General features: G+C 35.4%; 2 protein-coding genes across 4 annotated transcripts in view; one reads left to right on the top strand and one right to left on the bottom strand.

The window, feature by feature from the left end:
- Positions 1-1,695, bottom strand: part of LOC134537779 (nuclear pore complex protein Nup93-like) — a 46,626-nt gene extending 44,931 nt beyond the window's left edge. For both annotated transcript variants that reach the window (XM_063378574.1, XM_063378575.1), the window contains exon 1: positions 1,501-1,695. The gene's annotated coding sequence lies outside the window, so the exon portion shown is untranslated. The remainder of the gene's footprint in view (positions 1-1,500) is intronic.
- Positions 1,696-3,400: 1,705 nt separating this feature from the next.
- LOC134537776 (protein PALS2) overlaps positions 3,401-15,075 on the top strand; it is a 73,722-nt gene continuing 62,047 nt past the window's right edge. The window contains exon 1 of one of the 2 annotated variants that reach the window (XM_063378565.1): positions 3,401-4,604. In XM_063378565.1, the coding sequence (XP_063234635.1) occupies positions 4,514-4,604 (91 nt within the window). In that variant the 5' untranslated portion in view covers positions 3,401-4,513. The remainder of the gene's footprint in view (positions 4,605-15,075) is intronic. The other variant, XM_063378566.1, reaches the window with a different exon arrangement.

Here is a 15,075-nt window from a genome sequence, read left to right as displayed (position 1 = left end):
TTTATTGGATAATGATGTCACGTGATTGTTCGTGATAGGCCAGAATTCAAATGAACTAATACGTGATTATTTAGTTCATTTATTGTTTAAAACTGTGTTTAATTACCGCCTCCAACTTAGGTGAGTTTTTAACGTTTCTAATTTTAAAGTCTTATTTGTTATTTTTATATTGTTGCGCAAGTAATAAGTAACAAAAAAATTTACGTGAGTTGATATTGTACATCCTTTGTTTACGGGTTTGTTAGGTAAGGTCAGTTACATTATAAATAATTTAAAACTAAAGAATAATTAAAATTAATTCACATTATTTTTAATATCACCTTAGTTTGAAAGTATTTATAATGTAACTGACCTGACCTAATCGACCATTTTAGTTTACTGTTCACCCTCTGTCCGGGTTTGTTTGGTCAGGTCAGTTACATTATAAATATTTTAAAACTAACAGCCATTAAAACTAATTCACAAAATAATTTTTAATGTCGGCTTAGTTTGAAAGTATTAATAATGTAACTGACCTGACCTAATCAACCATTTTATTAATTACGCATTCACGATTCACGTATTCACGAACACACTGCAAAATAACAAAAATGGCGCCGCTCGAATGGTTCCACAGGTCTTGTATTGCAAAATTAAAAAATTCGATATCTCCTAAAGTATTTGGAATTTCTTATCTCCGCCGATTTTAATGAAAAGAAGTTGAAGAGCATATGATAAAGGTATTTTCGGATTTTTAACATTTATTTTCGCAAATACCGCTCAACTACATATGATGAAATTTAAAAATTCGATATCTCCTAAAGTATTTTGAATTTCTTACCTCCGCCACTTTTAATGAAAAGAGGAAGTTGAAGAGCATAAAATAAAGGTATTTTCGGATTTTTAACATTTTTTTTCGGAAATACCGCCCAAGTAAATATTTACCAAAACATAAAGTTAACTTAGAGCGAATTATAAACTGACGTGAATACATCACTTCACCCATAACGGTTTAACGAATAAATTAACCGTAACAAACTTAATTTCCTGTCTTAAAATAACCACCACAAAGGACTATATATATGGAATGTAAAAATTTTTTTTTCGTAGAAGCCTCTAAACTAGAAAATTAATAAAATATACTTTAAAATAATGTGGACGATTAGTTAGCTACATTCGAAATATTTAAAAATATTGTGGATGGTTGGTTAGGTTATGTATACTATGTTTAAAATCCTGTAAAATGGTGTGAACTATTTGTTAAAATTTTTTTTCGTAGAAGCCTCTAAACTAGAAAATTAATAAAATATACTTTAAAATAATGTGGACGATTAGTTAGCTACATTCGAAATATTTAAAAATATTGTGGATGGTTGGTTAGGTTATGTATACTATGTTAAAAATCCTGTAAAATGGTGTGAACTATTTGTTAAGTAGCTTTCCTTTATACATACGGATTATTTTCTGTATAAATGTTTTGTACGTTAAAAGTCTTACTAAAATGCTCCGAAACATTCTCACCTGTCAAGTGGAACCGCAGAGAAAGTAATAATAATTATATCAGGTATATTAAATGTTTACGTAAAATATTATCATTATTCCCGCAGGTGAACAGGGAAATAGCAATATTCTTAAATTATAACCACGACAAATCCATACACAAAAATTCGAACAGCACAATCAACTAAAACCGCGCCCACAGAAGTGGAAAGGAGTAAAATATCACACTCTTAATAGGAAGCACCGGGAGCTTTGCTAGCGCTCTCAAGTGGCTTGTCGTCTAACTTAGAATTTTAGATATTGACTAGAAAATTAGTAACTTTCATGTACGATTTGATTAAGCAATAAAAAAAGGACGTTGTCTGTAAAGTCGGTTTACGGACAATAATTTTACGTGATAACGTCATAAGAAAACATTGATGAAAAATTGCATACTTTTTAATTTTAAAATATTATTTACTGTTTTTGCAAATTTAAATTAAATAATTTGTTTAAATATAATCACGAACAATTAGTTAAAAAGCCCGCCTTAACCTTTTTTATATTATAGAACATTTTCTCACTCGGTGGTTGGCCGGTTCTTGCACACTCGACTCAGGCGGAACGTGGCCATTCTTTTTCGTGCGTGCAGCCGGCGTTCATCGATTTATAAGACGTTATCACGTCAAATATAACGATTTTTTTTCTGTAGTTGTAAAATTTGTGTGTGTGTATTATATATAACCTTAATATACAAAAATTTGAACTGCTAAAGCCATTATAATAGTCACTACATTCTTGGATAATATATTTAAATGGTAACGAAAATGTATTTTCTGTAACCTTCAGTTTGTTGTAAACCTTTAGCACCCACAATCGACAATCCTCAGGGACGAGTTCTGTAAGCCTAATTATCTCAAAGTCAGAAAATGTTTTGACAAGAATGTGGCAAAGAAACACGCCTTTATGTTGTGTGATAGGCTAGACAACAGAAACAATATTTTTTAACAGTAGGAAATTGCATTTCAAGTTCGGAAACAATATAACATTGTTAATGGTAGTTAAATAAATTATTAGCAATTAAGTTCAGTGTAAATTATTATCACTCAGTTAAAATCTAATGGATACATTCAATTAATGTACCCCAAGAGTTTGTTGTACAGAATCGACTTTGTCCTACTAAATGTCGCATAATGTCTTCTGGCAGGTAACAAAAACGAGATGTAATGTTCTGTCAGTGAGAAAACTATTAAAATAGCCTTGACTGGGAAAATAATTTATTGTAATATATTTTGAAAATGCTATTTTATTTTTATAGTTAGGCTTTTTTTTTTTAATATCTGTGTTACTGTAGTTCAACATATATTATTAATTATTTCTTGGCAACATTCTTAAATCTGTTAGCATCAGCACCATTGTAACAAATCAAATTTAATTTTCATAACTTATTGTTCTCGTGACCTCATAAAAATAAGCATCCATACAAAAATAAAACAGTAGTAAACAAATTGATTCAATGCCTGAATAATACCTAATAAAGTACTTAATGAATGTTTTACATAAAATGATTTTTTTAAATGTGTACCTAAATATAGCTTTAAATGGCGATACATTGAAAGATTGCTTTTATTTTGATTCAAACAGAACAGTTTAACATGTTTATATTATTATTTTTACGTCCCCGTGTTACGAAAAGGATAGAAATTATACTAGCGCTCGTAGTGGTAGAAATACTCCCCACTTAATTAGAACTATTTTGTTTCTTTATTAGAGTTACTTTTATATTTTCTTCCCTAAATTCCTCTTTTTAACTACCATAAGTTAAAGATTATTTTATTAGTTTTAATATTTAAAAAAAAAAAAAGTATAGAATATATGTACGATGTTTAGAAGGCGGTGACAAAAGCGAAAAATAAAAAGTGTGCTCTCCTATCAAACAGGTAGTAGGAAGTGTGTAATGCAGGTAGTATGATTTACAGGGTGATTTTTTTATGGCATATTTATTATCGGTTTTGACGTCTTGTTCAATTGATAGAAAAATTCCGTAACTACTTACAAATATGTGGACAGTACAAACAAAATGTTGGTAGATATATTTTTAAAATAACTGTCAGTGAACAGCAAAAACATGAGAAAAACCTGGAAATGTAAAATTATCATCTATTGAAAATTAGGACTAGTGTTCATGTGGTACATCTTGACCCATAATTATATACACAATATAAGTATTCAAAATGACATACCTGCGTAATTTCAAGTGATGCGTTCTCAATATGTATTAAATAATGAGTAAAAGTTCAAAAAAGAGCATAAATTTTTGTGGAGTGTTTATGCGAACATTTTCCAAACGTCGTGTGACAAGAGTATCTCTGAATTCTGGAAGCGGCAAGTTGATTACTTTCGCTTTGTATCTATTTATTTTAACGTTAATCCTTGTTACGTAAGTTCGACTACCTGTATTGATTTTTATAAAGCTGGTGTGAAGACGTTTAGTGTTTTATAGTCGATGTACACAAACTAGCTATTTTATTTTTGATGTAAGTTAAGCTCACGAGAGTGAGGTAATGAATAAACGGGAGTTTAATTTCTTTGAAACAAAAAGTTATTTAAAGCCTTTTTTTCTTGGTGGAATAATGGAAAAAAAGATTTTCTTGTAAGGTTAGGTAGCGTTTGTTAAAGAACAAGTCATATAAGTGTGCGCATTCGAGTGTAAAGGCATTGTTATATTTTTTTTCTCCCGCGACAGTGATACAATAAGCGAAGCGAACACGAAGCGAGGTTCCGGTTGTTTCGCCTTGAGCCTCGCGATTGGTCGCGGCCTGTCGGGGCGAGCCGGTCGCCCGGGGAAGGGGAAAATAAGGGGGAGGGAGCGCGGTAGCAGACGACGCTGTGAAGCGAGTGAGAAAGAGAGAGATAGAGAGAATAAAAATACAACCACGCACTCTAGGAAGAGAGTTCTCGCGCGTGGTTTGCCTTGCCAAGCGTGGCCGTGTGCTGCCGCGGCGCGAGTTCCCGCAGAAGGTTTTCCCACGTGCGATGAAGGCGAATTTCAACGATGGTGCTCTTCAACCGAAAGGAACGCGCCGATCGTAGGGAGCTGCTGGCCAGCATGGATCAGATGGTGTTGGAGAAACCTGTCGACAACGGTGAGTGAAGTGGAAACTCTCCTGCCACGCGTACGATGTTGCCCCCGAGCCGCGAAGCCATGTGTGCGCGGCATTACGTCAACACAACAGGTGTCTGCTGTAGATCCTACTACTCTCTCGTCCAAATTTCTCTCTCGTTTAAATTTCTGGTCTTATGGACGTAACGTGATTACAATAATAGGCTTAATGAAACGTTGGTCGAAAAATTAATAACAGTTTGTGGTTTTTCCTTGGTCTACAGCATTAAATGCTATTAGTGACTATTTGTTGACTTCACCCAGGAACAGGGGCGGAGCCAGGGGGGGGGGGGGGTAGGGGTTCAACCTATATTTATGTATAATTATCATAGGGAAATGAGTTACCGACACTACCTATTACCATCTGAGATAACTATTTGGAGTTGCAACGTCACAAAGAAATGGTAAAGTCTCTCCGAATCATTTACAGTTAGATGTATGGATATAATCTTAGAATTTACCGGAAAAAAAAAAAAAAAAAAAAAACATTTTTTTTTTTTCGGCGTGGTTAAGCAAGCTGAAAGGCTAGCACAGAGGAAGGAACAATTGAAACTGGTAAAAGTATGTGCTTTGCAAGAAAAGAAAACTTAGTCGAAAGAGTTACAGACGGACAGACAAACATACAGGTGAAGCTAATATAAAGCATGTAAAATAAGCTTCTGTAGCCATTATTTTTTTTTAATTTATGCTTTTTAATGCAGTATATTGTTCATTGTTTTTGGTTGCATATGACAAGCGACCAAAGTTCATGGTATATAGGGCGTAGGGGCAACTAGTGCCCTCAGCTTATAATTTTGGGAGTGACGACTTACCGAAGAGTTTAAGGTGGTATTGAATACCTACATCCTAGTTAAACGGGAAGTCCGAATTAAAAAAAAAAAGGTCCCTAAAATGCTATTTCTATGTATTTTTTTACGTCTTGAAAAGTCGTTATCGAAACAATTTTTATCAGGTTTTTAAGAGTACTAAATTTTTACAAAACTACACACAGTGAAATACTTAAAAAAAAAAAAAGTTAAATAATATTTGAATCAGGGGCGCAACAACAGGGGGGGAGGGTATTTTGCCCCCCCCCCCCCCTTCTGAAACCTTGAAGTGGGGTCAAACGGGGGCAAAGAAAGTGCTGTGTAATCAATTTTTAGATGATAAAACTGCTTAAATAGCACTATTTTCCACCTTGAAATACAAGCTTTAATAGCGGGGGATCGATAATTCTTTATAAAAAGGTATATTGCCCCCCTTTGGAAATTTAGTTGTTGCGCCCCTGATTTGAATAGTCAACTGCTGACTTAGAAACAGATTACTTTAGTTATCTCTGCCGATTTTTTTTGTTTTAGTTCTAGGATGATATATAGAGGAATTTGGGGGAGTCTCCTCCCTCCCGGCCGTCCCACACGACCGCCACCCATAGAGACACGCCCTAGAGGATGTTGCATTCTGAAGCCGTTGTTTGATATCTTTCTACTGATAAACGATTTCCAAAATCATGAGCGTCTTGCCTGTTTTCGAATTATGGTTGAAATGGTGCATCTGTAACACAATCATAATTCGTTTATTTCTGAAGTCTTGTTTTCCAAAATTGTCTGCGAACATTGCGAAAATTAACACGTTCACGTACACACACACACACACACACACATACATATGTATTTCAAATAAACATTAAATTTCTATAAAACAGTTTTTTTTCTCAAACACGTCAAATAAAACTAATGTGAAAACATACATGTCTGTTGCATTTGCATATGTAGTGCGAATGTAGAGGCAAGAAAGATGTCACAACAACAGCTCTAAGGCGTGGCGATAGCATAATACCGCGTTATTGGGGACATGCAGTTTCCACACGCGTGACCTACAAGGACACACAATCTATATAAATAAAAATGTAAATGTTCGTTCGTTCATAGTCTTAAATTTCTAGAAGTTCTTACAGTTTGCTTTGAAATTTTGGCACAACGTTGCATTCGAATACCCGCGTATTCTTATATAGGCCTACCTATGTAACACCTGTGACAGGTAAAATTATAGTTAAAAATTTAGGTAGTTAAAAATATAGTTTTTTATATATATATTTTAATTGCTATAGAGTGACTTATAGAGATGTTTATAGATATAGGTATATAGGGGAGAGATTTAGATATATAGTGTGATAGAGAATTAGAGAGAGATAAAGATATGCTTTGTATGTGTGTGCCTACTTCAAATAAATTACAAAAAAAAAAATTAATTGAGGCATTGCAACGCATTCCAGGCATTAACTAGTTAAATAAAAAAATATATATAAAATGAGAAAATGTAGATATTTAACCGGGGAGTCTTGTCACGTCAGTTGTTTATATCGTGCTGTCACAGATGTTGACTGTATACCTACGGTTAGAAAAATATTCACGTTCTACGCATCGCGCCCATCGCGCTATTGAGATTCCAGCTCTTATAATTGGATAATTCACGCGTCGCATCACGTCCTCAGTTGTCGCCTGGAGCGCTCGCTATTTACGATTTCAGCGTCGGGAGGTTCCCGCTCATTGGCCATCTGCGCACTCTGTCGCGCGTCAGTTGAAGTTAAGACATCGGACACTCATTGATCTGTGCGTCGGACGCCCCGGGCTGAGTGCCCCCATCGATTGCGTCCTTCGCTCCCTTCACCCTCCCTGCGGTCTTGGCCAGCGGTGATGACGTCAGGTCTGACCTTTAGTAAAGGCGGGCTTTATGTGGGCGGCTCCAGGGCAGGGCAAGCTGGGCCACGAGCCCGTGTTTTCCATTTTTATTTTACGTTTTGACGTGACGTCTATTAAATCGATGAACGCCGGCTGCACGCACGAAAAAGTGTCCCGTTACGGTGTGTCCCGTTACTCTCATTGTACGCTTGCTATCTCTCTTCCACTCGATTGGAACAATCATCGATTTGACTTTTTCGAGGCACATTAAACTTGAAACACTCCCATTCGTTTCCTACTTTTCCTATCGTCGTCCTATCCTTAACAGAATAACACAGATTGGAAGAAGTTAAATAGCAAACATGTATGAAAGTTATAGTTAAAATAAGCTCCTTGTTGAATTAATAAACATATTTGAATTAATTTGTGCAAATAAAAGTAAATTGATCAATTAAATTGTAGATTTAATTTCACCCCTTTGTATCCATACAAAATAGCGATAATTCAATAAAAATGATTCAATTTTATTCATAAAAGTATGCAATCATTTCATCAATGTTTTGTTATGACGTCACGTTAAACTATCGTCCGTAAACCGACTTTACAGACAACCAATTTTTTGTCTAGTATTCTGTTTAAAATATGAACATCAATGGAAAAAAAAAAGAAAAATTAAAATTTTATCAGCGTGTAAAATTAGGTTTCTGGCCAGTATCAATTTCAATACGCGGTGTCGTATTTTAGAAAAACTTTCTAATATTTTATTGCCACGTATAATAACGCGATTTCACCGGAATTTTATCGCAAGTGTTTATAAAACTGACCCGAGAATAATTTACCATGAAAGAATATAAAAACTTCTTAAACTAAATCAGCAAAACCAACGTCGAAATTTTAAGTTCCAGGTTGGTTTGAAATTTTGTTTGGAAGATTTCGTTTTTTTCCCTTCAAATTTTCCAGTGAGGAGGGGGGACCAGGGCCCGCAAGTCTAGGGCCGCTACTGGGTTGATGAACTACGCAAGAGCGCCGGGAAACACGCAATTAAAGCAGGTAAATCACGGTCTTTTGTAAAACACACAAGTAGCAAGCCTTAACCAACCCCACAACTGGAGATTGTAAGACAGTAGAAGACAAATTTAGTTCTCGGAATTGTTAGGAGTATAAATGTTTTTCACAAAAACTTGTAATATTATTAATAGTTGATTTTAAAAAAAAAAGTCATTTTATTTTACTGTGCAATAGTTTAATAAGTGAAATCATGATAGGGTAATAAAATGAAAATCGTAGCCTTCTATGCACATCTTAAAAAGTTGCGAAACGCTTCGCTTCAAACATGGAGGGCGAAAACTAAATCGAAACGCAAGATGTTGGAAGTTGGTCGATGCTTGCGTTGCGGTTTTTTAATTTTTTGTTGTGTCTTGTGTACATACTTAATAAGAAAATGTTTAAAACTATCGATTTTTTTTACTTTTTTTTTTTTTTTTCCGTAGTTTATGAACCCGGCCTTGGAGCTTGCATTGGGGTTACTTGCAATATATTAAAATGACCGGTCTTTTCTATGTGTATGCTTCAAATATATTGGAAGAGTCCAGATGGAGAATGGGCTGATGAGAGTGTAGCCAAATATCCCGGGCAGTTGCTAAGCAACGCCCGGTGATAAGCAAGCTCTTCCCAATGCGGGGGTCATAAGATTCACTCAATGCTTTCTTATGAGCAAAAAAAAAAACCCCTGTTCTTTTCAATATGACGCAACAGTTGTATCGCCTTTTTCCCCGCCCCTGTCTATATTCCTGCTTTATGTTCCTCCGTGGAAGATATCGCCCACTTATTTTAAGTACGTTTAAGTTACGGTATTGATATTGATAAATTGTTGATTTTAGAATTTTTTATTCAGGCGGCATGGGTTATGGATTTTAAATACCAATCATATGGCTACGATTGAACCTTTGGGTTTAGAATCTTTGATCGTACTCTAGAATCATAACGCGAATCAAAATCATAAATATGTAACATTAACATTTAAATACCACTATATGAAATTCTAATATTGTCTATTCCGAGCCAATTAGTGCAACATAAAACAGTTTTACTGTTAAAAGTATATGTATTCACGAATTGTATACCATTTTAACCGACTTTTCTAATAGCAAAAATTAAATCAGAAACCATTCATATTATCAATTCCTAGGATCAGGACACAATAATAAATATTCTGGTAAAAGCGATTTTACTATATGATGAACTTTCCACTTAAGTATTGTATCGCTCCTTGACATGCCGAAAATAATTCCTCATTTCATCCTCCTTTCGTACCACATCATAACCTGAGTTCGCTAAGCAAACAGAATTTCACGCCAACAACAATCGACATTCTATTGTGCTCTCATTGGTGCTTTCCCATCAGTTGATGCGAACAGGACGCGTGTGGTACACAACTATCATAAACCATACGCGTTCTCTGAATGATTCTTGCATTTTGGAAGATTGATTAAAACTAATTTCTTGGACATGCGCCATTTCTGGTTTACATTGAATGTCGTAGAGAAACCTCAAGAACGAGTAAATACAGATTAATGTATAAACACAAGGATAACAAGCCAAAGCCAGGCGATGCCAAATTTTAAACACCTAAGAATAGATTAGCACAGAGAATCCAGAGAAATAAGTCAGAAAAAATCATTAATTAAATTACAGCACAGGCGAACACGTTGGTCTGACAGCGACGAGACATTTGAAACAAGATCAGCAAATAGAGACAAAAAAACAACCTTGGACGACACAACATAGCATACATTAAAAGCACATTTCTGGAAAATTTATAAACAGAATGGTTGTTGGTATTTCAACACTTTGAAAGCAACCAATTACGTATTAGAGACACTGGATTATTTGTGAGAATTCATAAGACCTCCCTTCCTCATGAGAGAAATTGAATTTCTATAAATTCCATTCCCTTCCACCCCCAAAATCTTCTACACACACTGTTCCGTTTTGATCTGTATACTACACACCCTTTTTTTGTAGGTCCGTTTCTCAAAACCTGAGTTTTTTTTCCTTCTAAAAAGTGAAATGGTGTTATAACTGCTTTAAATGTAGCGTTGCAAAGCCTCTCGCTCCACTTTGCGAGTAGCGGTTTCCCGACTCGAGTAGTGACCGTTTGCTGATTAGCCTTTCAGCTCCCTGAGGGAAGCCGCGCCATCTTGTTTTTAGCGCACTTCTTTTGTTCCAGACGCTCACTTCTAGCTCGCGGTCCGCCTCGGCCGGTCGGATAAACAAACTGCGCGCGGTTCCAAATCAAAGGAAACCCAGAGTCGTTCAAACTGTGGCGCACTGAATCAGAAAAAAAAGAGAGGACTCGTGAAAACATTAGGTTTTATGTGCCGTGAATACGTGATGCGTGCAAGATAGTCGCACGTGACAGGAGCGTGCGCACACAATGTCATTTTAGGGGAAGCCTACGATTCACTCATCCTTCTGGACATACCCGAATCCTCACGTTGGCAAGCCTTCTTTCAACAGACGAGAGAGCCAAACTCCCGATCGTGCATCTTCGGGGTTATTTTTTTGTTCATTGTAAATAAATATACAACTCATGATAACTAATGGTCAATTAGGTTAGGTTAGCTACATTATAAATACTTTAAAACATTGTGGACGGTTGATTTGGTTAGGATAGCTACATTAAAAATACTGTGAAATCATGTAAACTGTTTCCTAGCGCTGAATAGGTACATGTTAAAAAGTTATTTGCGAAACAACCATAAAATGGTTTTACAGTATTTTTAATGTAGTTATTCTTACCTAATATTACCAACCATCAACAATGTTTTAAACTATTTATAATTACTTCTTGCTAATTTTAAGAATGACATATTATAAGTTAAACCCGCGCATTTGGAGAATAAATGTCCGCGAATTTTTCCCCCCCAAATAAATACACCTGTTGTGGTACGGGGGAAAAAAAAGCGAGCATGAACTTAGGGGAACTTCGGGTTTGGCTCTCTCGTCTGTGAAAAGAGTGCCAACGTGAGTATTCGGGTATGTCCAGAAGGATGAGTGAATCGTACGTAGGCTTCCCGTCATTTTAGGGGTGATAGAACCAAGGTAGTATGCAGGAGGAGAATATTAACCCCCAAATCATTAAAAAAAATAATCACATTATTCTAACCAAAAAAATGGACAGAATTTGAAAGCAAACAGCGGGAAAAAAGTTGATTTAATTCCTTTTTTTTTAATGAAATTTAATTATGCATGTGCTCCTGGATAGAACCACTTTTTCCACCGTTTCTTCCAAACTATTTCCCTTTGTTGGTAAAATTATATACCTATATATTTTTTAAGGATTTCGGGGGGGGGGGGGGGGGGGGAGCACACACATACACACCCTGCACAAAATAATACCCAGTAAAGGAACGATAGTAAAACTTTAAAAATTATAATTACGTAACAATTTAATGTACTCGCCGAGGCAGTCTGTAAAGTTCGATTCCGTATCAACCCATGTTTACTATCCCAGGGGTTAATCTCGATATTTGCCATTTATGTCAAACATTAATTCGTGTTCTCGTACGTAATGCGTCTTGCGTCTTGCGTGTCCTACCGCAGGCGTCTTATCAGCTCTTAGTACAATTTTGTGATTATAGTATTGCATGCGGTCCAGTGCGGTTTTGAACAATGTGTTCATGAAAAAAAATTTTTGTAGTTGTTTCCACAAATTGGTCTTTTCGCCGAACTGTTGTGTGCACAACGTTGTTCTTCTTGTGGTGATTTGCCCATAAAATAAATCTGTAAAAATGTATAGTCCGCATCCTGCGGTAGCAATAGCGAACCTGCTCGATGACAAATTTGACCTTGAATCTGTAAAGTTATATAATTAGTAATAATAACGATAATAGTAATAATAATGATTGTTTTGTAATTACCTTGAAAGTGGGCATGAAATTGTCACGAACCACATTTGTTGCGCCAAATGAAGTCATTTGGAAGCAACTGTTGCATTTCTGTATTTGTGTCAGGAAATGTGTGGGATCTGATCCTGTTTCAGAAACCAATGAGAGCAATGGCTCTGGTGGCGGGACCAATGGCGCCAATATGACTTTGCCACTTGCGCAACACAAGCAAAGAGGTTCATTTATGTATTTACATGCCTTACAATGTGGGCACACAATGCTCATCGATCCAATGTTGGTCTGCACTGTAGTCAGTTGTCGCGTTGTGACGGAATTCAGCTTGATGAGTATGCAATGCAAAATTAATCTGTCTTCTTGCACGATTATTTCAAATTCGTTGTCTCGCGAATGGTTTCTACTGACTGATGATGTCTCATTCGATGCATATCATCTTCGTTTGCATTTTCTCTTTCTTGTGTACGTGCTGAACGTGATTGTGAAAATCGATTACGTTCAATTTCATTTCGTTCTTCGCGTTCCTTTGCGGTACGATCAGATGAAAAATTCGTTTGGTTTGTAGCATTGCGAGTTCTGCGACCTAAATTGCTCTTACTGCCGTCTTACTGGCGGCGTTGCAATGCGGTTAAAATTAGTTCATTCAATTCAGTTGTTTCAATTGCGACAAAATGATCGTTGCGAAGAAATACAATTCAACTAAAAATGGACATTTGTTTCACTTTATTGATACTGTATAATATTTTGTCACCTCAAAACTCGCAGTATTTTGTAAGTAAATCTGTTAATTTGTGTGAAATAAATATTGAAACGATTGCAATGAACTAACAACAGCATCGCTATTCAACTAAAATTAAACAACTAAAGATCGTGGAAAAAAGTAAAAACCTAACATATATTCCAGTTATTTCCAATTGGAAACATTCGATCCCGGGAGATAAACGAAAAAAAAAAAAAAAAAGAATCAACCAAATATGTCATTCCTGAAGTCAGTTATGATTGATAGCGCATACAAAAATTATGATTTTTGCAGTTTGTCCGAATCTTCCAACTTTCCTCTTATACCGAAAACCTTTGTAGGGCCTTAAAGAACAAAACTAAAATAGAATGCCGTACATATATCCATCGTTCAAAACATGAGTTATGGACTTAAATCATACAAAAATCTCTTCGAAAAAAGAAATTTTAGTTTTCCACTAACCTACCAATATTCCTGTTAATTTTTCAATTATTATTTTAATTTTTTTTCATAAAAACCTTATTCGGGCTATTACGAGAAATAGAAAAAAAAATCGGTCCAGCCGTTTTCAAGTGATGCGCTTACCAACGAACAGCATTTCATTTATTCGGCATTTATTTGTATATGTATATATATACATACATCTGATTCGTTCGGATATTTTGTAAATCTTATAATTTTTATTTAAAACGTTAAACTTTTGTCTGAAACAATTTTTGATATTGCTGTTAGGGGTTTAAATAAAATGATGAAAATTAAAAATAAATCATAAAATCCATATCTTTTAACTATTAAATCCATTCCTTTTTATGTAAAACCTAAAAATATTATCTACAACTTTCGTCTGAAATTATTTTTTATATGACCAGCCATTACTGCAAGGGGTAGAAAATAACAGAAGTTGAATAACAAAAAATTAATAAATACCTTAGTATCCATTCAGATATTTTGTAAATCGTATAATTTGTATTTAAAACTTTTGTCTGAAACAATTTTGATAATGCAAATCATTAATGCAAGGAATTGGAAAAACCTGGGATTTGAATGAGAAAATAAATAAAACTTCCCTTACCGGTACACTGTTGAATCCATTCTTATTTTGGTTTAACTGTCTAAATATTGACTTAAAATATTAATAAAATAAATTTTTGTGTATCCAACATTACTTCAAGGGGTGTAAATAATAAGGTTAGAAAGTAAAAAAAAGCATTAATATTTTTAATATACATATGTGCTATCATATCCGTTATAATTTACTGTATGAATCCTAAACTTCATGTAAAACTTTGGCCGAAACAATTTTTGATAAAACGAATTATTACCGTAAAAACATGTGTTGAAATAAAAAAATAATAAAAAATCTAAGTATCTAATTCGTTTGAATTTTTTTAAATTCTTGATATTATCTTAAATATTGATGCAAAGCAAATTTTTATACGACCACGTTATTAATGCTGAAACGTGTCTAGTTGTACAATGATACTGCCAAGTTGCATTCGTGCGCCCCACACTGTGTGAGCCGCACTCGTCGAAGACGTAGTAATATCCCTGCTAGAAGGGACAGTTGGAACAGAAACGTTTTGAGTGATAGCAGAACAAACAATTATTTCATCAAAACGTATATAATTATGTTTTATTCTTTTCTCGTAGTAACAGGCAGCTCGTCTAGAGCATAGGTAATAGCACACGTAACAAACATCAAGCTTAATAAATGCAGTAAAACCAGTACACCTCTGTCAATGAATTTACAATACTGGGCAGTGCGGTGGGACAAATAAACAGGATAAGTTAAACAAGCCAAGTAAAGAAAGTGAATCAAGAATTTACGAGTTACAAAAACAAATTAAATGGTTGAACAAGAATGGCTCCGACGCCGGAGAAGACCGCAGCTGCCCCTAACCAAAACTTAGCAGAAGAGACTAGAGGGCCGCCGATTCATCATATTGCCATCCGGGGCAGTAAGCGTGGGCGAGGCCAGAAACCGAAGTTTCTACAACTCGCTAAGTGCATGGTTATTCAGGTGCACCCCACACTGGTGAAGAATCATTTGAATCGACGGCGGGGGTGCGTGTCTTGTGGGATAGGGTTTGGCACACGGGCCTGTGTGCGCGCTGGTAGGTTGTGTAATGCTAGGAAAGTTACGTGTACCTAATT

Source organism: Bacillus rossius, chromosome 12 (genome assembly GCF_032445375.1).
Source record: "Bacillus rossius redtenbacheri isolate Brsri chromosome 12, Brsri_v3, whole genome shotgun sequence".
Lineage (NCBI taxonomy): Eukaryota > Metazoa > Arthropoda > Insecta > Phasmatodea > Bacillidae > Bacillus > Bacillus rossius.
This window is presented reverse-complemented; position numbering and strand designations above follow the sequence as displayed.